General features: G+C 41.4%; 3 protein-coding genes across 7 annotated transcripts in view; all 3 read left to right on the top strand.

Annotated features, from left to right (window-relative positions):
- The first annotated feature begins 745 nt into the window (after positions 1 to 745).
- On the top strand, positions 746 to 15,305 carry tfr1a (transferrin receptor 1a). Its single transcript, XM_053651860.1, has 18 exons — positions 746 to 1,071; positions 6,330 to 6,379; positions 7,047 to 7,287; positions 7,821 to 8,007; positions 8,124 to 8,346; positions 8,434 to 8,556; positions 8,673 to 8,768; positions 8,990 to 9,129; positions 9,208 to 9,377; positions 9,469 to 9,588; positions 9,706 to 9,791; positions 10,384 to 10,447; positions 10,539 to 10,606; positions 10,728 to 10,798; positions 10,887 to 10,971; positions 11,202 to 11,426; positions 12,159 to 12,311; positions 13,255 to 15,305. The coding sequence occupies exons 2-18, from the start codon at positions 6,347 to 6,349 to the stop codon at positions 13,495 to 13,497; spliced, it is 2,328 nt and encodes a 775-aa protein (XP_053507835.1). The 5' UTR covers positions 746 to 1,071; positions 6,330 to 6,346; the 3' UTR covers positions 13,498 to 15,305.
- Positions 15,306 to 15,763: 458 nt separating this feature from the next.
- On the top strand, positions 15,764 to 26,435 carry LOC128624299 (transferrin receptor protein 1-like). Of its 2 annotated transcripts, none has more exons than XM_053651862.1 (17): positions 15,764 to 16,845; positions 18,420 to 18,648; positions 19,699 to 19,870; positions 20,109 to 20,331; positions 20,427 to 20,549; positions 20,660 to 20,755; positions 21,108 to 21,247; positions 21,347 to 21,516; positions 21,735 to 21,851; positions 22,920 to 23,005; positions 23,109 to 23,172; positions 23,285 to 23,349; positions 23,422 to 23,492; positions 23,705 to 23,789; positions 23,869 to 24,096; positions 25,464 to 25,616; positions 25,709 to 26,435. In XM_053651862.1, exons 2-17 carry the CDS (start codon positions 18,468 to 18,470, stop codon positions 25,952 to 25,954), a joined length of 2,220 nt encoding a protein of 739 aa, XP_053507837.1. In that variant the 5' UTR covers positions 15,764 to 16,845; positions 18,420 to 18,467; the 3' UTR covers positions 25,955 to 26,435. The 2 variants fall into 2 exon arrangements, with proteins under 2 accessions (XP_053507837.1, XP_053507836.1); XM_053651861.1 differs by having other exon boundaries at positions 15,764 to 16,862.
- Positions 26,436 to 27,202: 767 nt separating this feature from the next.
- Positions 27,203 to 27,798, top strand: part of tnk2b (tyrosine kinase, non-receptor, 2b) — a 46,123-nt gene continuing 45,527 nt past the window's right edge. For all 4 annotated transcript variants that reach the window (XM_053651839.1, XM_053651835.1, XM_053651836.1 and 1 more), the window contains exon 1: positions 27,203 to 27,422. The gene's annotated coding sequence lies outside the window, so the exon portion shown is untranslated. The remainder of the gene's footprint in view (positions 27,423 to 27,798) is intronic.

Here is a 27,798-nt window from a genome sequence, read left to right as displayed (position 1 = left end):
TGTGTTCTCGAGTGGAAGAGCACCCTAGAGGGTACTTCATCATGCTTCCTATCATGTAAGGAGCTTATAGGTCACTGCATCATGTATTCTTTACTTGAAGTGCACACTACAAAGCACTTCATCATGTTTCCTATTATGTAGGGAGCCTATAGGGCACTGCACCATATGTTCTCCACTGGAAGGGTGCCAAACAGGGCACTTCATCACGTTTCCTGTCAAGTAGGGAGCCTAAAGGGCATTGCATCATGTATTCTTAAATTGAAATGCACCGTACAGGGCACTTCATGCTTCCTCACATGTAGGGAGTCTATAGGGCACTGCGCCATGTATTCTCCACCGGACGCGCACCCTAGAGGGCACTTTATCATGGTTCCTATAATGTAGGGCGCATATAGGGCACTGCATCGTGTATTCTGCCCTGCAAGAGCACCCTAGAGGGCACTTTTATCATGTTTACTATAATGCAGGGAGCTTATAGGGCACTGCATCATGTGTACTCCATTGGAAGGGCACCCTAGAGGGCACTTCATGTTTCTTCACATGTAGGGTTTCCCTAGAGGAAAATTCATTAAGGCCCCCACCCGCCTTCCATTTTAATGGCAGTCATTGGCACACTGCATCATGTATTCTCCACTGGAAGCGAACCCTAGATGGCACTTTCAGGACACAAGTCCACCAGTAGTAATACGCATCTTCCAACGTGATTGTGATCTCCAGACATTTCTATGTGTTTGCCTTTTTTTTTTTTTTTTTTTAAATCTTTTTTCTTTTAAACCCAAAGGGACTTTTACAAAATTGCCGTGGTGTGAGAAGAAATTTTTTTTAATTATTATTATTATTATTTTTTTTACATGATGTTATTGGACCAGTCTCACGTGCACCTGTCTGCCCACACGTCTCTGTAACCAATTATGTTTGCACTCTTTCCTCTGATGAATTCCGCTTGGCACGGATGTGACGTGCGTGTGCGTGTGCGCGCGCGTGCGCACGACCCTCCTCGTCTCTATTACAGAAACGTGGTTCAAGGTTGTCTTCAGTCAGCACGCCGGCTCGAGCGCTGAAGAAGCGAGGGTACGTCGCCTTTCTTTTATACAAACCTTTCCCCTTTCTTCACAACACTTTCTCACGCGAATAACGCGAATATGATTGCATGCTTTCATAAACATATTCCCTGCAGAGTTGGTGTTCAGCGTGCGAGGTTTCAGCGTTCTTTGCTTTTGAGACGTTTACGCACGTGCTACTTTCAAGCCTCGGGATTGGTTTATTTATTTACTTATTTATTTATTTAACACAAATGCATGGTGTAAAGTGTGATGTCGGAGAAGCAGTGCAGTGTATCTGAACCTGACAGTTTATTAGTACAGGTCATTAGGCTATAGTAAAACCTGACCTTGACAGCCTCGACTTCTGGTGCATGCTTTTCCCCCCATGCTCTATTATACCTATAACTATTATAACTATATGGCATGTCTTTGTGTCAATTATGGACAAAATATGATTATTGGAGTAGTCTGAGTCTAAATATTGTTGTATTTAGACTCAAATGTAGGTCTTTACACATTTCTGGTATTTTAAGACTGGATTTACGGGTTACTTCCTTAAAAAAGAAAGAAACGTGCATGAATATTATTTTAAGAAAAGATGCACTATACAAATATATTATTATTTTTTTAAAAATTTATTTAATATATTAAACTGTGTCGCTGTTGGTCCACCATCGTCCAGCCGTCTGTTGTTTTTTTTCTTTAATGGAGGATTAAATTACAGTTGTACCTTAATTAGCTTCATGACCTTTAAGCTGCAAAGGTAGCCAGAAGGTTATGGGTTTGAATCCCAGGATGCCACAAAGGCACCTTTAGAACCCCGAGCAATGCTCTTAACCCGCACCAGCTCGGCTCTGTGCTTCGTATTTCGCTTTGGCTGAAATGTTTGTAAATGTTCAACTCTCAGATGTAGATTATTACACTAGGATTATTATATAGGTGTGTGTGTGTGTGTGTGTGTGTGTGTGTGTGTGAAAATGAACGCTAGCTCCATTGTCCGTGAATTTAATCATCACACTAGAATGACTAACATGATCTCACACGCACATGATGATTAAATAACAGATGAATTAAAAAAACAAAATCCCCAACAATCCACATAAGACTTGTGACTCTGTTACTTCCTCATTTAAAAAAAAAAAAAAAAAACCTTCACCTTTTATGTGGTGGTATATTATATTACAGTTTTGTTTTGTGTTTGACTTGTGAAACCTTTTGTGATGTGACTCTCACATGATGGGACTGGAGATGGAGTTTAATCCTCCAATGCCAAAAAAAAAGGGACATTCTTTAAATAAATAAATAAGGATGTTTTTCAAGTTCTATACGTTATATATTTCACGAAGGCACGTGTAAAAAAAAAAAAAAAAAAAAAAGGAAAACCGTTTTATCGCATTTAAAACACACATTTGGATTAACGTGCTCTTAAGGAGACATTATTTCTCAGATGGTCACATGATGCTGGGGATTTGTCGACCGGGCGAAAGGCATTTATTAGGATTTTGGCTCGAGAACACGGAGCACGCGCGTGCATAATGAGCTGCGCTGCTTGTTCGAGGTGGGGAACAAGGTGTAAAATAAAAAAAAACGGATCGATCTTAATTTCCTCAAACAGCTTCCTGGTTGCGGTTATAAAAAACAAAACAAAAAACGTTACTACGTTATTTCCTGTGTGTCTCACTGCATTGTTGTTATTATTATTATTATTATTATTATTATTATTATTTTTAACGACTCTGCTCTTTGCCATTAGTTTGGAGTTAACACCATCCCCTGCAGCACACTTGGTGCTGAAAGACGCTGCCTACCTTTCGTACTCAGAAATCCGACACTGTACGAGTGACGCCGTTTATTATGCTGAATTAGTTATTTTGAGTGCAGACGTACCGAAAAAAAAATTGACGTCTTAACTATTTTGCAGCATGATGATTATTATTACGTGCTTCCTGTTATTTTTAACCAATCAGATGCTTCCATTTTGATGCAGTTTCATCCATATACATATACATCCTCCTATTCTAGCAAACGACACACTCTTAAAACGACATTGTGCTACAGATCAGACATGAACATGTTTACACTAACACTATACTGTAGGGAAACTAAATGATTAGGTTTTTATATAGGCTACTACTATTACTACTACTACTAATAATAATAATACAGCTTTTTATAATCCTATCAGGCACTTGTTATAATCTGAGAAGGAAATATCCCTCAAAAACGTATATGAAGCGTCATCAAAATGTTTGCAACTGCCACAATGATGGTATTTTGTCCGTAATTAACAAACCCTCTGCAGTTTTATTAACGGTGACCGTTTGAAAGAAGCGCAGAAAACTTTAGGCTTCTTTTTAAGATTCATTTCCATGGTTTATCACCAATTTAAGAGAGAGATGTATAAAATCGTGTGTAGTATACATTTTAAATTGGCTTTAAATTCCGTTTCAAAATAGGCTTATTAATTAAACTCAACATGGCTTAATCTGCTTGAGCATTACTGTCTGAAAATGTGTGTTTGATAGGATGTATTGTGCAACTGATTATTGATGGTGGTTTTGGAGGGGTATTGCACCACTCTGGAAAGTGTGTGTGTGTGTGTGTGTGTGTATTATTCTTATTTCTGTTAATGAGTAATAATGTTAGTGAGTATCTATTAGGAACTGGGAGATATAAGGTGATATTATATAAGGAAAGATTTTTACGGTGTGTATATCGTGATTAACGTCGCCTCTAGAGGATAAAAATGATACGACCTTTCCAGACTGGCGTTTTATTTTCTCATGAATCTGCTCATATGAGGACATGTTACACTGATTAACTCTGCTAATAGAAACTCTACAAGTTTTTTAGCAGATGAATTTTTATTATTTTATTTTTTTGCCTGGTCTGATCTGACGTGTTTGTGTGTGAGAGAGAGAGAGAGAGAGAGACTCTCCCTGCAGGGCGTAACCCGAGCTCCTTTCCTTCATGCCCCTATCTGCAGGTTGCACGTATTCCTGTTCATACCGATAGTAGAGTAGAACTGGTTTTAAAATGATGTTCTTCCTTTTTCAAATCGAGCTTTATTTCAGCTGCTCGGTAGGCGTGAAGGTTGTGTTTGCAGGTGTTTTTGGGCTGAGGTGTTTCCGGCACAGTGCACTGTATCTCCTTTAATCATGTGCTTGGAGTCTCCAAGGAAAATCTGCTCGATTATTGTGTTAATGATGAACTTCCTGAGTTTGGTAGAAAAATGTTTCATTTAAAAAGGAAAAATGCTTTTTATTTATTTATTTGCATATTTATTAATTTTTTTCCAGAGATCCCAAAGTGCGTACACCATCGTTGTTAAGGATTTGGACTTGATGTATATTACGACTTATGTATATTATATATATATTTACCATAAGTTGTGCTCAAAAAAGTACTGTCTTGTACTTCTCATAAAGATCGTCAGTATTCCCACATTCAACGAAATTGCCGCTTGTTCCTCGGAGTAATGATGGAGTTAGATGACGATGAAATACTGTCGATCCACATCACACTCTCCAAATAGTGTGTGTATCACTATAATAATACCATATGGTCATATCACTCAATTATTCCAGCAAGGATTTTCTTTGTCATTTGTTAATGATGTTTGTGCGCCCTCTGGTGGCCAGGATGCTTTAAACTATAGTGAAAAGTTGATGAATGAAAATTAATCCATCGTTAAATTGTTAATAGTTCAAATAATATTCATATTCTAGTTATTAGGGATTTCCACACATCAGGACTAAGCTACACTCCTAAACATGTAGAATTCAGTTATAGGAACTGGAGGTGGGGGGGGTGCATATTATGAACTGGAATTAGGTCTAGTAATTTCTGACCTGTTAACGTCTCTCAATAGCATGAGGACGGTCTGTGACCTGCCTGTTGGCGCACAAGCATTTGCTAGCCTAAAGTGTTCATCAGAAAGAATGGAAATGCACAAAGCTCAGAGTTTCTCCCTGATGCATGAAGATATTGGGTTCTAAATTGCCCTGCTGGAAATGAAGTCGTAACGTAAGGCGATTTCGTAGAGGTTGAATGTTTTAGTTGCGTGCCGATCTGTACAGAGGAACAGAATGATTGGAAAGGAGGCTTGATGGCAAAGTAAAGTGGGACACTGAGATTTGTAGCGGTGGTTAATTTACACTTCAGCGACCTCGGTGGAATGTCCTCCTGCTTAAAAAAAAAAAAGCCAACTTCAGTCACAGCGCAGAGGAAGGTTATAAAGAAGAGACCCCGAATAACGACGACTGACCCGCGTGCACAGAAACCCACAGATCCACAAGGTTATGAGTTTAAGCAAATTTGAGCTATTTTTTATATTTTCCAAAAAAAGTAGCACTTATAGATTTGACCGATTTAGAGCAACCTCAACACGACAGTCATATCATTTTCCTCTTTAAGCAGTGTTTCATGGTCCTCATTTGCATAACAGAAGCTGATTGGCTGTTTCATTTTATGATGCAGTAACACTCCGTGTAGACTGAGTGATTGAAATGCAGCCCTCGGATTCATGTCGTCAGATACGCCTCTTTTCTTGGACTAATGAAGTTCCCCGGAAGAATGTGATCATGAACGCGTTTAATCTAACTTTAAAGTGGACGTGACGGCGTATTGTGGCTTTGATAAATTCCTCTGGAGGTGCTGAGTCATGTCAGGTGCTCATTGTGATCTTTCTTTATTACACCCCCTGCATGTTTGCTGATGAAGTTCTGCAGTGGAACATGATCATTTTTTTGGTCCTGTTTTAAACAAAAAAAAAAAAAATAAACGAAACAAAAAAAGTCCCCGAGTATGCATGTGGTTCCGCTGTGAAGGAAACTAAAAATGTTTGAGTTTCAGGAGCGTTTTTAAATGTCATTTTTTTTGCTAAATAGGAAGTGATACTAAGGGACTTTTAACAGGTGGTAGTTAGGCCTTGAGAAATGATGAAGGCATAAAATAACTATCGATCAAGGATACGAAAAACAAGTGACCCATCCAAAAGTCCCTGATGGGGGTTGAAACCGATGAGATGAAATGATATACGCAGTTAAATTATTCAGATACAGTTGAGATCAACTCAGCCAGATGGTGTCCTCTAAAGCGTTTTGTTCTTTTATTTAATCCTACACATTTCAGTGTGTTGCCCCTATGCAGTCAGCTCGCTTGTATTCCAGGTTGATGCTGGATAGATACTGGATTAAGAAAGAAATGTGAAAGATCTATATTTTTTTTAAAAAAAATTTTTAAAGCACTTTCTTTTTTTTTCTTTTTTTTTTTTGTCTCTTTCAGGTGTTCGCGAAGGTGAGATGGAACAAGCCAGGACGACAATAACAAAAATAGTAAGTCACGTTTGTTCTTCTGTTTCCTTTTTTTTTTTTTTTATTTAAAATTTTTTTATTTATTTATTTTTAAAATTTATTTTATATAAACCTTAAAAGTTTATAACGGTGAGGATTTAAAAATGGTTCAGTGTGAAGCTTTAATAATCCTTAACAGATGGACTAGTACATATTCACACTGGAACTGATTTTAGAGTAACCCGGTCCTTTTTTAAAAAAAATTTATTTATTTATTTATTTTTTTTTTCCTCCTATTTCACATTTCCCTCATAATATAATATTTGTGCTAATTTTTTTTAAAACTTCGTTTAAACGGAAAAAACTTCGCCGTTTACACTCTACGTGAAGTAAGTGATTACAGCTGCACAAGTAAATAGCTTACGGTACAACTAAAAGGGCACTACATTTTATTTATTTATTTATTTTCCTCCTAAAACCCAATAACAAAAGTGTTGAGATGAACCTTTTGTCTAAGATTCTTTGAGCAAGTTGTTATGGATTATGGTTGTGTGTTGTGTTTTTTTTTTTTTTGTTGTTTTTTTGTGGTTGTGTCCTACGCAAAACAATAAAATCCCAATCGTGTGATTGCGATCATCTGCTTTTCACACTCGAGGTGGTTTCCCGTCCAGTACTTCCTTTAATCAGAATATGTCCCATGTTCCTACAGTTCAATGGGACGGAGGGCTCCTACACGCGTTTCCTGACCCAGAACATGGAGGAAGACTCCAGCCACGTGGAGATGAAGCTGTCGTCTGATACGGATGAGGAGGTTGGAGAGAACGGAGTGGTGGATCATGGGAGACAACAGCATCAAGCTCGTCCGGCCTACGTCAGCAAAAGCGGCCTGTGCAATCCCAGAAACATCTGCATAGCGGCAACGGTGGCTATTCTCACCAGCTTCCTGATTGGTAAGAAGGAATCTTCTGTGTAACGGCGCGGTTTACTTTAATTCCACTCGGCCGTTAAACAGCGCTGGACTAACATGAGCTCGGATGGTGTTTTCTTTCATTTAAGGCTTTATCCAATGCGTTCTTTAGACGTCCTCTATTCAGGAACATCATTATACGTGCAGGGATGTTAACCTGTTTGTAATTTATAATTTAACCCATACTGTATTAAAAAAAAAAAGATTCAAAGGACTCTCGTATAACTCCCCGACAGTTAGCAATCCTGTATATCATGATGTACAACCTCTCGAAGTTCCAGGGTCTCTGATTTGATCCTGAGCTGGAGTTAATGCCTTTGCAGCGTGTCACATGTTCTTCCACTGTCTGTGTGGGGTTCCTGTAGTTTCTTCCCACCTTCCAAAACCTGCAGATAGTTTGACTGGCATCCCATGCAGGGTGTGTTCCTGGGATCGACTTTGTGACCCTTACCTGGGTAAAGTGCTTACCGGAGATGAACGAATGAACATTTATTTAGTAATGCTCTTGATTTCCAGGACTTTTGATTGGCTCTAGTATGTATAAAAAGACAACTGAAGTGGCTTCAGGATCCTGTACGATTTCCTCCCCGGCTTCTGACGGCAACGTGACCCCGATCGAAACGGTTTCCGCTCTTGACTGGAGCGACATTACGGCTTTGCTGAATCGCAAACTGACCCCAAGTGGCATTGCAAAGAGCCTCAGGTAATTCTACAACTCTGCAAGTATTACCACGTGAACGCTCCTTTTAAAACACCGTTTAAATGCCGAGGACATTTGTGCCGTGAAATAAGAGCTTGTGCTTTTCCCTGAATTCTCAGTGAATTCTCCAGTGAAGATCATCAAGCAGGATCCCCAGGAGACGAGACGCTCGCCAGTAAAGTGTTCACAAAATTCAAGGACAATGGCATGGAACCCTGGATCGATACGCACTTCGTTAAGGTCCAGGATCGCCCTAAAGGTGGCGAGAACAAAGTGACGTTCGGCGGCAAGACGTTTCCCGAACCTGGTTATTTGTCCTACAGCGCGACAGGAACAGCACAGGTTCGTATTTCAGCCTTTTTCCCCCCTTCAACCTTTCTGATTTCACGTAGTACGAATGAGCTTACGCTATCGATTCTGGTTTCCCAGGGTGCGGTTTTGTATGCGTATTATGGACGAGAAGATGACTTGACAAATCTGCAGGACTTAAATATCGACATGAACGGAAGGGTCCTCTTGGTCCGTGCTGGAAGAAATAGTTACGCTGAGAAGGTTGGTGGAAAATTTTAGGCGGGGGGGGGGGGAGTTATTACGAATTTGATTCGCGTCAAGTTTCCCGTGAGTTTTATTGATCAAACCGTTTGCCATCCGTCTTTTAAAAATGGCAGGTTGCTAATGCTGCCAAGGTGAACGCAAGTGCGGTGCTGATCTACCCCGACCCCGTCGACTACCAGTTCAACGAAAACACTACCCTGCTTGGCCATGTAAGTATCCACATGAATGACATGAAAATATTGACTTTTCTTGAAGAGCCTAAAAAAAAAAACAAATCTTAAATGAATTTCTTTCAAATTATATCGGAGGAAAACCTCTCCGTCACTTCCATTTCACTTCCGTGTCTCCTACGGATCAAAAAACACTTCAAATAACACGACAAAATTTGTCAGCGATCCGTTTTTATTTCACCTCTTTATTTCTTGCACAGGTCCATCTCGGCTCTGGTGATCCGTACACTCCGGGTTTCCCATCTTTCAACCACACCCAGTTCCCTCCAGCTAAATCCTCAGGCCTGCCAAACATCCCCTGCCAGACCATCAGAGCCGGTACAGCTGCAGCGATCATGAGGTAAAGCATGTGACGTGAGGTTTTCGGCCTCCTCGAGAATGTCTACAAGAATGACGCGGGATCGTGTCCGATTTTCAGGCAAATGGGAGGTCGCAATTCCCCTCGTGGATGGGCCGATGGAGGTCTGCAATACGTCGAGTACAAGCTCGGGAGTAGCGACGACAACGTCACCGTGGAGGTGAACAACGTCCTCACGGAGATACAAATCCATAATGTGTTTGGAGTCATTAAGGGTTTCGTAGATCCAGGTACGTCAGGTCACTTCCCGTGTAGGAGATTCAGAATAGAGTACATACGCGCTTGCGTTAATCCTCCTTGAATCGTAATCTTCCGGTTTAGATCGTTATGTGGTGCTGGGAGCTCAGAGAGACGCCTGGGGCCCTGGATTCGCTACGTCTACCGTCGGCACTAGTCTGCTGCTCGAGTTAGCCAGAGTTATTACCAGCATGATACGTGAAGGTGAGGTTTTAATAGAAACGTGACTCCTTTTATTAAATAGTTTCTTTTTCTTAAAATTTTTTTTATTAAAGTATAAGCTACACATTTATAACATTTTTAACCAATTTTCTTCTAAAGATGGATTCAAACCCAGGAGGAGTATAGTGTTTGCCAGTTGGAGTGCCGGAGAATACGGGGCTGTGGGTGCCACCGAGTGGCTGGAGGTTGGAAAAATCTCGAATCGATTTGTCCTATATAATACCACCTAACGTACACATCATTTCTACCACAGCAGAGCCGAATCCTCGAATCCTGATCGGTCAGAAGGAGTTGATTTAGCTTTCTTTAACAGCAGCTCTGACGGCGGTTTCGGCTTTTTAAACCGATCCCGGGCGTATACCGATGCGCTCGTTTATAATACGTCATCGTTACTATAGTAACGGCTCGTTCACAGGGACGTCGTTTAAGACTAATAATAAACATTGTAACGTTATTTAGCAAAGAGAAACGTATCGACGCTAATGTTAGGTTTTCCGTAAGGAGATTATTTAGTAAATTTAGCCTTTTTTCTGGAAGGAGTCTCCAGTGTCGGCGCTTTGTAACAGTCGGGTAAAGAGGTAAAGCTGTAACCCGAATCTGTAATCTCTCAGTAACACGACAAGCCGATATTATTAACGTCGAGTTAAGGAATTTAAGGAAACGCTCTCACTTCTTTAACGTAACCGTTCCAGATGTTCTGCAACTTACAAAGTACATATACACGTAGATTTCTTACGTTTGTTGTCCTCCCCCCTCCCCCCCCCCCCAAACCCGTAGGGTTATTTACCTTCGTTGAATATGAAGGCCTTCTCCTACATCAGCCTGGATGGAGTTGTCACAGGTGCCTAATCTTTCGCTTCACCCCAGAGCATGATTTTAATACAATGATCAAATAAAACCGATACTAAACCGCCGCCGTAAATTCTACACAGGTTCCGCCTCTTTTAAAGCGAGTGCAAGCCCGCTGATGTACGACCTGATACAGAGTACTTTAAAAGAGGTGAGATTTCCCAAGTAAATTGATCATTTCGCTTTAATTTATTACTGTCGTAATATAACTCTCTCCCCCTCCCCCCCCCCCACCCCTTTTTTTTAATTTTTTTTCCTCCTTCGCTCTGCAGGTATCTTCACCCACTGACTCCAGCAAGACTTTATTCGCACAAGTGGCTGGAACCAACTGGGAGGCGTCTGTGTACGTGCTACGCACCTTCACATGACCGATTTCTTAAAACCGAGGCATCGTGCGGTATATTCATGTGAATCGTTGCTCTCTTTCACAGGATGGAGCCGATGAGGATGGGTGACCCTGCCTATCCGTTCCTGGCCTTCTCCGGCATCCCTTCGGTCTCTTTCCGATTCACTCAGGTAAAATAAATAAATAAATAAATAAATAAATAAATAAATAAAACCTCCCCGATTCTGACGGGTCGCTTAGAAAAATAGCGCGGCGACGAATCACTTTACACGTCAGTGCACTCGTTCTGACGCTTTATAGTTTATCTCGTAGCAACGTAAGCGATGGGCTAGCTACAGGTTTCGGTTAAGTTGCGTCTGGATTAAGATGATCGATTGATTTACCGGCTTTTCGTTTTCAGGATAAACAATACCCGTACTTCGGCACCTTGCTGGACACCAGGAGTAATCTGGAGGTCAAAGCGTCGAACCTGCTCGCGCTGACCAAGGCGGCAGGTGAGATGGCAGGTCAGATGGCTCTTCGGCTGGTACACGATCATCTGCTGAGACTGAACACGGAAAAGTACCTCAACATCATGCGCATACGTGTGTCCAAAATCAGTAAGGAGGTGATGAGTCTGCAAAGGGTAAGTTTTTTTTTTTTCCCGAGCTGCACTGAATGAACACGGCTTTTAAAGTCGCAGGGAACACAACGTAAGCACGGCTCGAACACCAGGTTTTTCTCCTCACCGGTCAGTTGCGAATTCCCACCAGGTCTCGGCTATTATATGACGACTACCAAGCGGGAAGGGTGAAGAATAACGTGTGCTTCCTCCGAGACGTTCGTTTGCACTGCTGCTCATCGTGCGGCAAAACGCACTCTGAAGAAAGCACTCGGAAATCTGCCCCTTTACATGATGGACGATTCCAGATGCCCGTGATCGGCTAGTTTCGCTGTAATCGACATGGAAGCGAGATTGGCATCATCCGCCACGCCCCGAGCGTCCAGCCGACTTTGCTCGTCTGACCACGGACGGCTGCGGCATCGTCGCCATTCAGTCGGGAAATTTCCTGATGGTGTGGTGTGATATTTGAATGTGCTTTCTAAAACAAAACAGGATTTCAAATTTTGTTCAAAGTTTATGTCGGAGGGACGAGTGAGATTCATCTCGTCCCGTGGTTAGCCCTGCACACTTTGGATTTAAAGGTGAAATTCTGGCAAAACACATGACTTTCATGGCGCCAGTTACAACCAACATGTATTTCCCTGCGACTTTAAATACCAAGTCTTGCCCCCGTTACCCTTTATACAACAGCTGAGGATGTTTCATTGATTGATTGATTGATTGATTTTTTCCTTTCTTCTGTTCTTTCCCCAGAATGGTCGTCTGCCGAAGACCCTGCAGATGATGTGGTTTATGTCCGCGTTAGGATCCTACGGTCGTGCCTCCAGAAATCTCATCGGCACCATCCAGAACAGCGACCTTGACGATCTGGAGCAGTGTCGCATCATCAATGACCGAATCATGGGGGTAAATGAAACCTGTTGTAATTTAAAACCTATTAATAGTAGTACAGCGTCACAAGCTATAGAACGAGCGTCCTCTCAAGGGCCATCATTAGCGTTTCGGTCTGTGGAAACCGGCTCGATTCTGGAAAACGGCCCGGGGGGAAAAAAAAAAGATGGAAAATCCGGTTTTTCACCAAACAGTTGGGAATTATTTTATTTTAAGTTACCGTGTTGGGTAAGGAATCAGCTTAACAAACACAGTAGTACAAATATACCTACAGCGTTGCTGGCTAAGAGTAATGTTACGCTTCGATCGAGTTGTTGGCGTCGTAAAAACGAAACATAAGTCTAATCGATTCGAAGTCTAATCAATTCGGTTTGTAATCGGATATCGGCCGTTGGAAATGCTCCTCCGCCGTCACATCCTCATCAAGACGCAGAAGAGCTCTTGTGCACTCTATACACGCGACAGAGTTTTTAGAACGTTTAAACGACCTATTAAAAAATAAACGAGTTAACGAGCTGTTATTTCTGTTTCTCTGAGTAAATTCGGTTATAAATGTAGAGGTAGGCGGGGCATCTTTGAGTGGAACGAAATGCGTAAATGAGATCGTTCTCCCTTCATTTTTTGGGGTGTAACTTTATACTAGAACTTGACGGTCATACTTTTTGCGAGCTCGTTACTTGATGGTTTGTGATTTCTAACTCGATCATGCGTCCGCGATGAAATTTTGATACGTTCCACGCTGCATCGCTCCTTATTTCACCGCTCCGACGACACGGACTGTACCGTGAACGCAGATATTGGACCGTTTCCGGTCGGAGATGAGGTTTCGTCTAGTCCACCGCTCGGTAAACATGCTCTTAGTGCTATTCTTGAGGCATTGGATATATAACAGATGTACTTTTCACAACTAACCCTGATAGAAAATGACCGCGGCTCGTTATTTTGTCTGTATCCGCAGGTGGAAAGAGATCTGCTGTCTCCTTACGTGTCTCCCCAGACCGTGCCGTTCAGACACATATTGTTTGGCTCCGGATCATGCACTCTACAAGACGTGTTCGCACAACTGACCGCGATCAAAGAAGGATCGGCCAATGCTGATGTTGACCTGCTGAAAAATCAGTTCGCTCTGACCACCTGGACGATCCAGAGCTGTGCCAACGCACTCGTGGGCAACGTGTGGGACATGGACAATGAGCTTTAGGTGAACTTTAGCTCCGATTTATAAAGAGAAGCATCCGATCAAACCTCCAGTCCCCTTGCGTAACGGATCGCACTCCACCGGTCTTATTCGGAAACCTTAAAGTGACCCTGTGCTATATTTCAACCAAAAGCTCGCTCGAGTAAACGAGCGCCACGTCCGTGTCCATTCCGTCCGCCATTCCTGTGCACACGAGGCGAGGCGAGCAAACGTCACACGTCATGATGTAGCCAATAAATGAACGTTACTGTAAATCGAACGAAAATGACTGCTACCAAAAGATCAGATCGAGTTTTCGGGTTGAAATATAGAACAGTGTCATAACCAATATGAATATCCTCGCTAGAATAAAAAGCAGCAGCCATTTCTTTCTCCAAAAAAAAAAAAAGAAGAAAAAGAATGCCGAACGACAAACCTGGTGCTTGATGAATACGGCGTTCTGATTTTGTGAAAATATTACCTCGCACAGTATTTTTCTGAACAAATACAGCAAACAAAAAAAAAAAGGTCAAGTTATAAAGGTTTAGCTCAATTCGTAAAAAAAAAAAACCCCAAAAAACAAAAAAAAAACCCACGAGTTCTAGTTTTACTATTAGAAAATTCAGTGCGTTTTCACGACCTCGATTTGAGCTAACCTCGTTCGGGAAAACCCCTCGGATTTCAAAGCTGACGATTTAGTTCACGAAGAAAAGTTCAGCGCTCTTAACCCAAAGCACCGAGCCTCATGATGTTTAGCAATTACAGGTCATTTCGTGTCCTAGAATTATGTCTGGCGGTGGAGGGTCGGGGGGAAAAAAAAAAAAAGATCCGGAGTTGTTACGTCATGAGCCGACCGCCAAGCTTCACATTCGTGGCACGGAGATCTCTATTTATTTATTTATTTATCAGTGGCAGGGTTCACTATAAATAGCGTTTTGTTTTGTTGTTTTTTTTTTTTTTTTTTTTCGTACGACTTTTTTAAAAACTAACGTGTAATTATCGGAAGCAGTGCCTTCCATAATTATGACAGTCATACTGTCAAAATAACAAAAGCAGCATCTGCTACGGAGGTAAACTCGTTTCCGAAAAAAAGAAAAGAAAAGAAAAAAAAAAAACAGTCACGACCAGGGACCGTCACATTGCATGGTTCAGTGCTGAGTCACACACCCAGATGTTGTCATTATAACCGATGATTGACGTGAGATCGGGTGTCATCCACACACACACACACACACACACACACACACACACACACACACATGTACACTATGTGACTCATCTCTGGTGTTTGTGTCTGTTTTTTTTTTTTTTAATTTTTTATTTTCATTCTTGACCTTTAACCATTATCGGGAGCAGCGTCTCCCATAATGTGAGTGAAGTTGATGGTAGTTTTTGCCTACCAGCGTGTTGATATCGAGAGCAGGGCCTCTCATATTTCACTGTATGGTGGATGTTAATTATCGGGAACAGTGTTTCTCATAATGTTGTACATATTATCTGCATGGACAGTGCAGTCAGCTTGCTAAAAAATCTCCTGTGTGTCTCAGCTGTTAGTGCTTTCTTTTATTTCTTTATTATGTGAACGGAAAGTAGCGACAAATCGGATCAATCCTACAAGCAAGCTCTAGAAATAAGTCCCGAGTTTATGATGGGCTATTGTTTAATTCTATAATATGTATATGTGCTTTTCAGCTCTTTCTTTTTTTCTCGCGTGTGATTTTTTTTTTATTATTATTATTAACACCCCCTTCCCCCCTCTTGTTTGTGCCTTACGTGATCTGAGAGACTTTTTTTTTTTTTTTTTCCTACATATTAAATCTTGTTCCAATCTGTTCAGCAGATCTGAATCATTTTATTGTCGTTCAAACGACCGTTTTTAAACGGCGAAACCGAACTGAAGTTGGAATATCGTGTTTGTTTGTTGTTTTTTTTTTTTTGTTTACATTTTTTACATCAATTTACAATTGAGCCACAGTTTAAAAATCCTTTCCATTTCAGCTGAATCTAAGAAAGGCTTAGAACTGCAGATTTCTCTTATTATAAAATGGATTTGCTCATGCGCCAGCACTTCCGAATGGTAAACCTGTTTGTCTTCAGCAGTGTCAAATGCATAATCTGTTAATGCAATAAATATGTACACCTTTATCCAAGTGTCTTGGGTTTAACTCGAGCAGCCTCAGCGTTCGACAGTTTGATGAAGAATGAAAAAATGTTTTTGGTTGTCTACAAGGCTGAAAAGTCGGGCTTCTGGTTGTGCCGTCGGGTAAATCTATTTAAGTCTGAGCTTCCAAATCAGCAGTATGCAGGTTGAACGGTGTAAATACACCGAGAAGGATTTAAAATAAATAAATAAATAAATAATTTATGTGGTTAGAATCTTGCCGTCTGATTTTTTTTTTTTTTTTTTCTTCAATGTGGAAATCCGAACGTCAGTCTGAAATTGATTTTCACGGTTTTGCACAAATCTAAAACGCAATTCCACTCTCAGGTTAGCACGTAGCACCTCCAGGGTTGGAGGTTCGAATCCCACTTCCGCCCCGTGTGCGCGGAGATCGCACGTTCACCCCGTGCTTCGGGGGTTTCCTCCGGGTACCCGAGTTTCCTCCCCGAAGTCCAAAGATCTGCGCTGTAGGTTGATTGGCATTTCCAAATTGTCCGTAGTGTCTGAATGGGGTGTGTGTGTGGGTGGGAGAGAGGGAAAGAGATTGTGCCCTGCGATAGATTGACCATGTGCCCCGAGTCCACTGGGAATAGGCTCCAGGCTCCTCACGACCCTGTATAGGATAAGCGCTATGTAAAATGGATGGATTGAATGGAATTACAGACTTAACGGTCTGCGATCATACATTTGGGGAAAATCCTAATTAAAATTCGAGTAGTAATAAATTTCTAAGAAGAATTCCGACTTCAATACCATTTTAATTGACTTTTATTTTATTTTTAAAATCGACGTTCGAACTTTATCCTCTGTTAAAGGACGGGAGTTGCATGAATGTTACTTTGAAAGCAAATCTGAAAATGTAAACGAATCAAGATTAGTAAATGAACTGCAAAATTCATTTTTGTTTAATATACAAATGTAAAACAATACATTTTTTTAAAAATAAATAAATAATAAATTCTAATTCCTAACTCTGTTTTAGGGATTTCTCCAACTCATGCAAGAACAAAAAAAAAATTCTCTGGTGGGGAAAAATGTACAACAACAACAACAGATAGGAACAGAGTCATTCAAAAGTGAAACAAAAAGTATAAACAGTGACTTTTAAGGCTTTTATGGCCAAATCCAGGAAGCAGGATATGATCCCAGCCCCAAAACACTCACATGACAGCTGATATTTTGCGGAACCCCTGTTCCTCAGAACCATCTTGGTAAGAAGCATCAAGTGGTGAGTTTTAGGTGGAATGCTTGGAGGTTTTAGGTGGGTTTTGGGAGGAGAAATGGTTCCATAGTGATGAAGGAAGCTGTGTTTATCTTCCTTCTGTTTACTCTTGCTCGAGTTGTTGGTCACGTGACATTTTATTACTCGCCTTGTGGAGTGGGAATATTCCTGTTTACTGTGAATTCTATACATAATGATAGAAATGGTTAAAGAAAGTTATAGAGAAAAGTTATAGAGACATATATGCGTCATTTAAACTAGTGTTTTTCAGTGCTGGTGACATTTTACATTCGGGTGTCACATGTTTCATGACTTGTTTCATGGGGGGGATAAAATCCCGACGTTGTGATGACCGGAAATTCTCCCGGTTTCTCTGTTTGTGTCCAGAATGCACACACTGCTCTTCTACACTGCAGTATAGTGCGAGTATTGTGCACTTTTTAGTCAAGTAGTGTGCAAGGTTAAAAAAAAAAAAAAAAAAAAAAAAAAACAGCACGCGCCATTTCTTAAAGAGACACTACGTGCACGTGCAGCATAATAATCTGTTCATAATCCGACTGGTAGCTCAATCTGACAAAAAGAAAGTTCATGTATGCATTTCAATCCCTTTAATAATCCGTTAAATAGAGGAATAAATGTAAATTATTCCTTGTATCGGATTCACTTGACTATTGGAATCTGCGCACGTGAGATTGAGACATCCGTCCATCTTCACGGGGAACCTGGAGCCTATCCCAGGGAGCATGGGGGCACAAGGCAGGGTACACCCTGGACGGGGTGCCAATGCATCACAGAGCACACTCACTTACACCCATTCATACGCTACGGCAACACTTTGGACATGCCAATCGGACTACCGTGCATGTGTTTGGACTGGGGGAGGAAACCGGAGTACCCGGAGGAAACCCCCGCAGCACGGGGAGAACATGCAAACTCCACACACGCAGGGCAGGCAGGAATCAAACCCCCGACTGTGGCGGTGTGAGTTGAACGTGCTAACCACTAAGCCACCGTGCGACCTAGTTTGAGACATTAAAGTACTTTTTTTTTTTTTAATGCAGTTCATAATGCATATTTTATATTAAATAAAGGGTTGGAACAGTGGGTAGCGTTGCCACCGCACAGTACCAGGGTCCTGGGCTCAATCTGTGCAGGGTTTCTCACGGGTTTCCTCCTGGTTCTCTGGTTTCCTCTCACTGTTCAAAAACAAACAGGTGGGTGGATTGGTATGCTAAATTGCTAGAAGTGAATAAGTCAGCCAGACTCAAAAGCAAGTGTGAAAAGGTGAGTTTTTAACCTAAAGAAGGGGAGATCCCGGAAGGAAAGACGGGTCTATCACAGGGCACCTTGCTGGTAGATTTTTCAAAAAATTTCTTTTACTGTGGAATTATGCTGAAAAAAAAAAAAATGTATGTCCTCCAATACGTTCCACCTTTACGATGGGGAATGGATTCTAAATCAGTGGTCTTACGCAATTTGAATACCAAAGATCCTGACCACACTATATGTTATATACAATAGAGTACACTTTAACCTTTATCTAAGTTTGCCATATGTCCACAGTTCATCGGGAAGCCACATTTCTACACAAGTTTCCGTCAGCCCCAGGCCATGGAGGAAAACAGCAGCCAATTGGAATTGATCATGACTGATTTGGACGAGGAAGCTGAGGGGAACATAGTCAAAGAGCGTGTGACTAATCACGCCCATCATTCCTTCATCAGACCAAGCCAACACACTCTCGGAAACATCTGCTTCATGGTTACTGCTGCTCTTTTCATATTTGCCTTTGGTACGGAGCTTCATCTGACATCATTCCATTAAAGCGGTGGTCACCAAAGCTCTTCCTTGAGATCTACCTTCCTGAAGGTTTCATCTCCAAACAAAATGTAACCTGTTTTAGTTGCTCAAGAATTTCTTAAGGCAATGATTAGATGGTCAGGTAGGCATGATTATGGTTGGAGCTAAAGTCTTCAGGAAGGTACAGTGAATCTCCAGGAACAGGGTTGGTGACCACTGCTCTACAGCATAGCTTTAAATAGGGAAACATCTGACACACATCATGATCGAGAACAATCATCGTGTCGTGTTTTTTAGTCTTGTTGTCCTGTCCGACTTATTCTTCCTTAAACAGGCTACTATTGATGACGTCATCAAAAGAAGACAGTCAAAGAAACTCTTGCAATACCAAGAAAGTCCAGCAGGGGGAGGGGGAGAAAACATACTAATCGCTGACACACTTGTTAAAGTAACTATTTGGCGAAAAATTCGAATTTACGCAATGCTCACTTTGCTCTAATCGCTCCGATCAGCTAAGATACGGATTTGGAGCCTTATAATAGAATAATCTTGCTAATGGAAATCTTTAGTCAATCCTAAAGGTTTTCTGTAAATTTATCATCATTTATGTGTGTCATTGTCAAGTAACGATCTCGATTTTAAATAAACAGTTTTGCAAAATAGTAGGAAGAGTCCCTAATTCTGCAACGTCCAGCATTTAATACAATTCTGTCTTCAAAGTTTGCGAGGTGGGGAATGTTTCAAGGTATAACTAGGATAAAGGTGCTCACAAGCACCCCCAAAGATGCCCTTGTAAGACCTACAGTATAGTATGTTGGACAAGTGCCCACTTGCTGAACAAGGGAATAATGGGAAGAGTGAATTACACTTATCCTCAGACCCGAAGTACTTTGAGTCCTTTACTCTTATTACCTGGGTACTCACACTCAAAAAGGCAGTTGGAGTGCTTTAAAGTTCCTGGCCTTAGTTGACCAATGACTCATATTCTTTCTCAGGTTATAGGTGTTGGAAATAAGTTTGTGTTCCTGATTTTGCCTTCCAGGATCCCTGATCGGCTACGTCGCTCATACAAAGAGAGACGGAGGCGCTCCAGGCTGCATAGAGTCTACATCCTCTGAAGACGTGGTTCAGACAGAAACAATCTTAGACTGGAGCAATATTACATCCTTGTTAAAGGACAAACTAACCACAAGCAGCATTGAAAACAGTCTTAAGTATGTTTACACAAATTTATCTAATGTCTGGACAAATTCTAGTGTCAAACTCCAGTGTCAGTGCCTGGATCCAATTTTTTTTAAACACAATCAAGAGTGCAGCTGTTTAGACTTCGCTGTAAAGGGCCAGTGTTGCTACCAATAAAGTTTTGATTCCAACCAGACACAACTAATCTAAAGCTATGAAGAGGTCTGGGTTACTGAATAGAGCCTCTTTCTCTTTCTCGTTCTTACGCAGTGAATTCTCCAGTATCAGTCATCAGGCAGGATCTCCAGGAGACGAGACACTCGGCAGAAAAGTGTGGGAAAAGTTCACCGATTACGACATGGCGCCTTGGACTGATTCACACTCTGTTAAGATCCATGTTCGTCCTACAAAAGGCACCAACACAGTGATGTTCTGTAATAAAACATTTTCAGAACCTGGCTATTTGGCCTACAGTCCAACTGGAACGGCACAGGTTTGTGTTTAAGCCGTTTTTTTTGTTCAGCCTGAATATGTCTTCTCAGGACACTGATGAATAAAATATATACTTTTTTTTTTTTTTTATTACAGGGTGCAGTCCTGTATGCTCATTACGGACAAACAGGGGACTTTAAGTCCCTGCGAGACTTAAATATAAGTTCAGAAGGAAAGATCATCTTGATCCGAGCTGGTAAAATAAGTTTTGCTGAAAAGGTTGGCACAATTTTACATCGAAATTATAATTTATTTATTTATTTATTTATTTATTTATTTATTTAAACTTGAATTTTTGTGTTCAAATTTTACTTTTGTTTAATTTACAGGTTGCTAATGCTGCCAGTGAGAACGCTAGTGGGGTGCTGATCTATCCAGATCCTGCTGATTACTTGTTTGATGAAGATACTAATCTGTTTGGTCATGTATGTACCGGCTTTAAAATTCATTTATTATTCCATCATGTTCACGTACCACATTTATCCCGGTAAGGGTCTCTCTCTCACACACATACACTTTAATCCAGCAATACACATGCTTTTGGGAGGTGGGAGAAAACCTCCGGAGAACTCAGAGGAAGCCAATGTGGACGATGGGACACCATGTAAATCTCCACACTGGCATTAACCTGAGGTCTGGCTGGAACTGAGACTGTGAGCTGGCAACGCTACCTGTCGTACCACCATCATGCGTTAATGTTTTATTCTGCAGTATATTTTTAGTTCATTCATTTAGAGAGGTTCTTCAGATTGACATCTGGTCTTTTTTTTTGCACAGGTCCATCTCGGCTCTGGTGATCCGTTCACTCCAGGTTACCCATCTTTCAACCACACCCAGTTTCCTTCAGCTAAGTCCTCAGGCCTGCCAAGCATTCCTGCCCAGACCATCAGAGCCAGTACAGCTGCAGCGATCATGAGGTAAAGCACGCAATCCTGATCAAGTGAAGTCCAACGTGAAGTTTCACAGAAATATCGTTCAGTTCTTGTGCTACACTGTGTCGAGTTGATGGTTTTCAGGAAAATGGGAGGTCGTGATCCACCTCATGAATGGGCTAGTGGTGGTCTGAGAGATGTAACGTACAAGCTTGGTGGTGATGATGACGTTGTCTCCATGGAGGTCAACAACACTCTCGCTGTGACGAAGATCTTCAACATGTTTGGAGTCATCAAGGGTTTCGTAGATCCAGGTACATAATGATTCAAATCAATCAAGCAAAAAACAACACTGAGTGTCTTAGTAAGGTGTCCATACACCACAAGATGTCTACTGGAGGAATGAACACCGTTCTTCCAGAAGATCTTCCCTCGGTTGGTGTTTTGATGTTGGTGGTGAAGATCACTGGCTAACACGCCACTCCAAAATCTCCCACGTCTTGGTTTAAGTCATCTTTATCTTCTGGTTTAGATCGTTTTGTGGTGATTGGAGCTCAGAGAGATGCCTGGGGTCCTGGATTTGCTAAGTCGACTGTTGGCACTAGTTTGCTGCTTGAATTAGCCAGAGTTATTACCGAGATGAGCAAAAGTGAGTCTGAGTTTGGAGGTTTCACAATTTTCTGATGCACGTAATTCAAACAATATTTTCCTCATTAGTTCTTCCATTGTTATTATATTGGCTTGACAGAGTCAACATACTGTTCTCCGTAATCTTCTATTTATCGTTCTAGTCGAAAATTTGTTTCAATTCCATATAGGAATGGGACCATAGCAACCACCTAGCAACACCCTAGCAACCAATTTGAATACCACAGCAACTGCTTAGCAACACCCTAGCAAACACCTGAAATTTCCTAGCAATGACCTGGCAACCACAGAGCAATACCATACCAACCATTTTGAATACCATAGCAACTACCTAGCAACACGCTAGCAACTACCTAGCAACTCCCTAGCAAGCAGCTGGGATACCATAGCGATGACCTAGCAACACCCTAGAAACAATCTGAATTGCCATAACAACATAGCAGCCACCTAACAAACACTTCTATGGGATACCATAGAAATGACCTAGCAACCATATAGCATCACCTTAGCAACCACCTGGGATTCCATAGCTATGACCTAGCAACCACCTAGCAACACCATAGCGTCCACTTTGAAAACAATAGCAACTGCCTAGCAACACCCTAACAACCACCTGCAATACCACAGTTATAACATAGCAACTACCTAGCAATCACCTGGTATACCGTAGCAATCACCTAGCATCCTAACAACCACTTTGAATACCATAGCAACTGCCTAGCAACACCAATGCAACCACCTTGGGATACCATATCTATTACCTGGGATACAATGGCAATGGCCTAACAACTCCCTAGAACCACTTGGAATACCATAGCAACCATCCGACAACCACCTAAAATAACATAGCAACAACTTAATGTTTTAATCTTTAACTATATCATTTAACCTTTAAATATGACATTTTAACATTTAAAAGTTTTTCAAATGTTAAGGTCGAACCTTTTAACGTTAATGCTATTTAGCGGGCTCTGTCACGCCAACATAAAGTTCATCCGTGCAAGTTATCCTTCCAAACTACAGTAGGCTTTCCCTTTTATTTACCTGTTTATTTATTTATTTTTACAAGGTGGTTTCAAACCCAGGAGGAGCATCGTGTTTGCAAGCTGGACTGCAGGGGAATACGGGGCTGTGGGTGCCACCGAGTGGTTGGAGGTTGGAACAGCAGTCTGTGTGCCCTGTGTGCACTATACGGCAAGAAATGATCAGCTCATTCTGACTATTCAGCTGATCACGTTTCGTGTTTTTGCACCAACAGGGCTATTTGTCCTCTTTGAACATGAAAGCCTTCTCCTACATTAGCCTGGATGGCGTTGTCGCAGGTGAAATTACTTTAACAATGGAAAAAAACCCCAAAAAAACCCCTCAACTAAATGATATAAAACCTATAAGACCTTTCTTTACACATACTCATTATTTAAATATTCTGAACAGGTTCCTTTTTCAAAGCAAGTGCCAGCCCGTTGATGTACAACTTGATAGAAAGTACTTTGAAAGAGGTGAGCTTTTCCGTGCAAGATATGAAATGACATTAATTGAGGAGAGAACTAATTCTCTTGTTTTTGTCGCAGGTATCTTCCCCCAGTGACCCCAGCAAGAGTTTGTATTCTCAAGCGGATGGACACAACTGGGAGGCGGCCGTGTATGTATCTAAATCGAAACGACACATTTTCACACTTTCACACGCTTATTTACAATTTGGAGCAGTCAGCGTGTTTTTGGTAGGCGGGAGGAAACCGGAGAACCCTGGGGGAAAAAAAAGCCAATGCAAATACTGGGAGAACGTACATACAGACAGCAACCCGAGCTCAGCATCGAGGACATCAGCGTATGAATCGCAATTTATTTCCACAGGATGGAGCCGATGAAGATGGACGACCCCGCCTATCCATTCCAGACCTTCTCTGGTATTCCGTCAGTCTCGTTCCAGTTTACCGAGGTAAGCGACCCAGTGATTAAAGTAATTTTTCGTACTTTTGTATTTTTTGTACCAGCAAGTTCTCTCTGTACTCTTTCAGAATAAACGATACCCGTTCTTCGGCACCACGCTGGACACCAGAAAGAATCTGGAAGCTCAGTCGTCTACAGAATTGCTTGTGGTGGCCAAGGCGGCAGGTGAGATCGCGGGGGTGATGGCTCTTCGGCTTGTCCGTGACCACCTGCTCAGACTGAACGTGGAGAAATACAAGAACGTCCTGAACATACACGTCGGCAAAATCAACAGAGAAGTAATGCGTCTGCAGAAGGTAAGGCTTCTGACCGGCACCAAGTTAAGCGAGGCGTTAACACCGATAATCTATTTTGCACATCGTTTCTGCTGATTATGTGTCAGAGACGCTGGACTCGGCGCTTTTGCAGAAAGCTTCAAGGCTTTTCAAGGGTCGTATAATTATATTCCTAGTGGTGTGAACACAAGGATTCAGGACTTGATTTGAACCCCAGGGGCAAGTCATACTGTAAAGATGGGAAGGTGAAGTAAGATCTGTTTCGTGGACAGATGTTTCAGTCGGCTGCTTTAGAAAGTGAAAAACCACGCCGCCGTTTGATTTCAGTCTGACTCAGTGCCAGTGAATCATCAAATAGCTTTGAAATTTGATTATCAGATAATTTTGCATAGGTTTACATTATATACAGTTGCAATCAAAACTTGCAAATCTGCTTGCAGCCGTTGAGAGCTTCAGGTATTTCATACGTTTTCTACCCCTAGCCAGTTCAGGTATTTCATGTGTTCCAGCTGGGGCACACCTGGTACAACTAATGAAGCCCTTGATTACACCTGTTTTGCATATTCGTGCTGTTGTGAGGGATTCTATTCAGGGGGGTGGATCATTTTGAGACTGGAGAAGTCATTATAAGTTGCATTGTCGGTTGATTTTGGGGGAAACCGCTCGAAGCATTGGCTGTGTCGAACTATTTCAATCGCTTTTGTTTGATTTGTCCGTCTGAAACAGCTGAAAGTCTGGACATTTTGACAATAAACCTGATTTGCAATTGGGGGTGGAAGGGCAGGGGGTGTTGAATAATTTTGATTGCAACTGTATGTATCTCCTTTTTTTTTTCTTTTCTTTCTTTCTTTTTTTTTAAAACATGTATCAGATATATAAATCAAGCAACAACCATTGAATCGTCTCGATCACAACTGAGATGCAATCCTCTAAACCCGTTCAGGGCTGTTCCGGGTGTAAAATAGCAAAAAAAAAGAGTTTGTTTTTACATTGCTCGAGCTGTTTTTTGTTTGGTCAAACCGTACAACGGATCGAATCGAGTCACCTAAGAATGACTCGAGTCACTGAAGGTTCAAGAATGTGGCTTTATGACATGATTCCGATCTGTTCTTTTTGTTCTTTTAAACATCACCCTGCCCACGGACAGTGCCATTTGGCTAAATCTGAGATATTTACATCAGTAAATACTATATTAACGTGCGTGTGAGATCCTTGTTGAATAAATAAAGTGTTCACTGGATCATGAATACATCGTTCCTGTAAATGAAAGTATCGTGAATCCGCAGGATTAAAATGGACTACAGTAGTTGATCGAAATGAAGTCTCAGACTTGTCTGGAAAATGTCCCTCATTCAGGCGTACTACAGTATGTGTGCTCAAATTTTCAGTTCCGCCACCTTACAGAGCCCGTGCAAATGCAGTGGTTGACGTCAGCTTTGGGTTCCTACAGTCGTGCTTCTAATCGACTCATCACCAGCATGGAAAACAGCGACCTTGATGACCAGGAGCAGTGTCGCATCATCAACAACCAAATCATGGCGGTAAATCAAAACCCGTCATGATTGTATCAGTGTCAGGTATGTAGGCAAAATGAAAACAATCCACCATGTGTGTTTTCTCGGTGTGTCTGTAGGTGGAGAGGAATCTGCTGTCTCCTTACGTGTCTCCCCGGGACACTCCGTTCAGACACATATTGTTTGGCTCTGGATCACACACTCTGGGAGCTGTGTTCACACACCTATCCTCGATACAGAACGGTACCACCAGCGTGGACGCTGTCCTACTGAATAATCAGATCGCTGTGGCTGCCTGGACGATCCAGAGCTGTGCCAGTGCGTTCGCTGGGGACGTCTGGGACACGGAAAACGATCTCGAGTGAAACAGTTTGCACTGGATTGCACTATTACACTGCATAAGGTGTCAGAGACATTATATAAATGAACTGACATTGATTAGACCACCTTAGAGCGTTACACTGTGAAATATTTCAGCCCACTGCTGTGGTTCACGTGGACGGGTGCTGATAATGTGATTTGGGGTGTGCTGTTATAGGAAAACAATCAATGAGCAATTTTTACAACCCTTTTTACATCACCAGCCTCTTCACCACAGTCATGGTACCGATAAACAGCAAAACGTGAACTCCTCTGTCCTGAAGACTTTCCTGTGTTGGAAATCGCTGACGCTGGAGACTCCTTCCGTAATCGTTAAATAAACATTTTCACCATATCATTGATTACGCGTGTGTTTAAATTGTTTATATGGTGTATTCGGTAGAGTATGGCAGTCTAAGCAATTAAGAATGAGCGCATTAAACTTGTGATTTGTTTTGCAGCCGGAACTATTACCATATATATATATATATATATATATATATATATATATATATGTATATAAAAAGTTAAACCACATTAAAAATTGCTACTGAAATTCTTACTTGATGTGTCCTGTGTCATTCTCACTACCAGCCACAAAAGGGCGCTACAGAGCAGCATTAGCAGTGCATTTCACTCACTAACCGTCTAGAAAAAAAAAAGAAAGAAGAAAAAACAGATCATGTGTAAATTCTGAGCACCTAATTTGTTAAAAAATTTGAGTGATGTTGAGTTTTATAGTGTGGTGTAGACTATTTGCTATGAAAGGGTGTCTCTCAAGCAGGCTAAATGCATACCCTAGATTAATCGAAAAGGGGACCCTAAAAATGCACCTGTTGAAGGATGCACCTCTTTAACATACTACTGCAAATTTATTTACAATAGATTACGAATAAAGAATAAAGTATCCTGCAAAATGGACAAGTTTACAAAATATGTCGCGTCCCCTTTAAGAGTGGAGTCTTTAAGCAGGGTTGCCAGATTAGCTCTAAACTGTCCAGTCCATTAGCGTTTATTTATTTACATTTTTAAAAAAAAATGTCACATTTTAGTTGACAAGAAAAAAGTATTGTTTTATATTTTGCTTTTAAAATATATTAATAGCTTAAATTAAAGCTTCATGGCTTAGCAGAGAATTGGACATAAGCTAGTTTGTATTGATTTTTGTGAAGAGTTTATACAAGCACATGTGATTGGGGTGTTATACAATCTGGCAACCCAGTTGTCAATAGACGCATATGCTCACGGAGGAGAACAGAGAGAGAGAGAGAGCGAGCGCAGGGAATGGAGTAATGCGGCTGACAAAGTGAGTTTAATGGGCAAAACGTCAAAGAAATAAATTAACACCGCGTTATATAGCCACTACAAAAGTACAAGAAGTTAAAAACTTAATTTCGGTTCGAATTGAAATAAGCACTAACGAGAAAACTGGTAAAGTTGCCCCGAGAAACGCTGAAGTGGATGAACTGACAGGTAGGAATCCGTGTTTATGTCTCGACAGTGAACTATTTTATTGTTGTATTGAATTAAAAACACCTTTTATCGGTTATAACTACATTATAAGCGCAGCGATAGGAAAAAAAAGAGTTATTTTGTAAGTAAAAATGTTGCTTAGGTTAACAGGTTCCGTCCTGTCAAATCAGCCCCGCAAACGGTCGTGGCTCCGTTTCCATCGCGTGCTATCGTACTAAATAGTACGCCAAAATAGCACGTGGAGTATCTAGACCTAGTGGTCAGTGAAGTAGTTCGCGGTTTAGGACGCAGCCCCAAGTTTACCTGAGCGAGCGAAGGCAAATGGCGCGAAATCTCAGACAGGGATGAGTTTGTAGGAAGCCGAGAGGTTTGTTTT

The sequence above is a fragment of the Ictalurus furcatus genome, chromosome 20 (genome assembly GCF_023375685.1).
Source record: "Ictalurus furcatus strain D&B chromosome 20, Billie_1.0, whole genome shotgun sequence".
Classification (NCBI taxonomy): Eukaryota; Metazoa; Chordata; class Actinopteri; order Siluriformes; family Ictaluridae; genus Ictalurus; species Ictalurus furcatus.
Note: the sequence above shows the minus strand (reverse complement) of the source record. Positions and strands in the feature narration are given on the sequence as shown.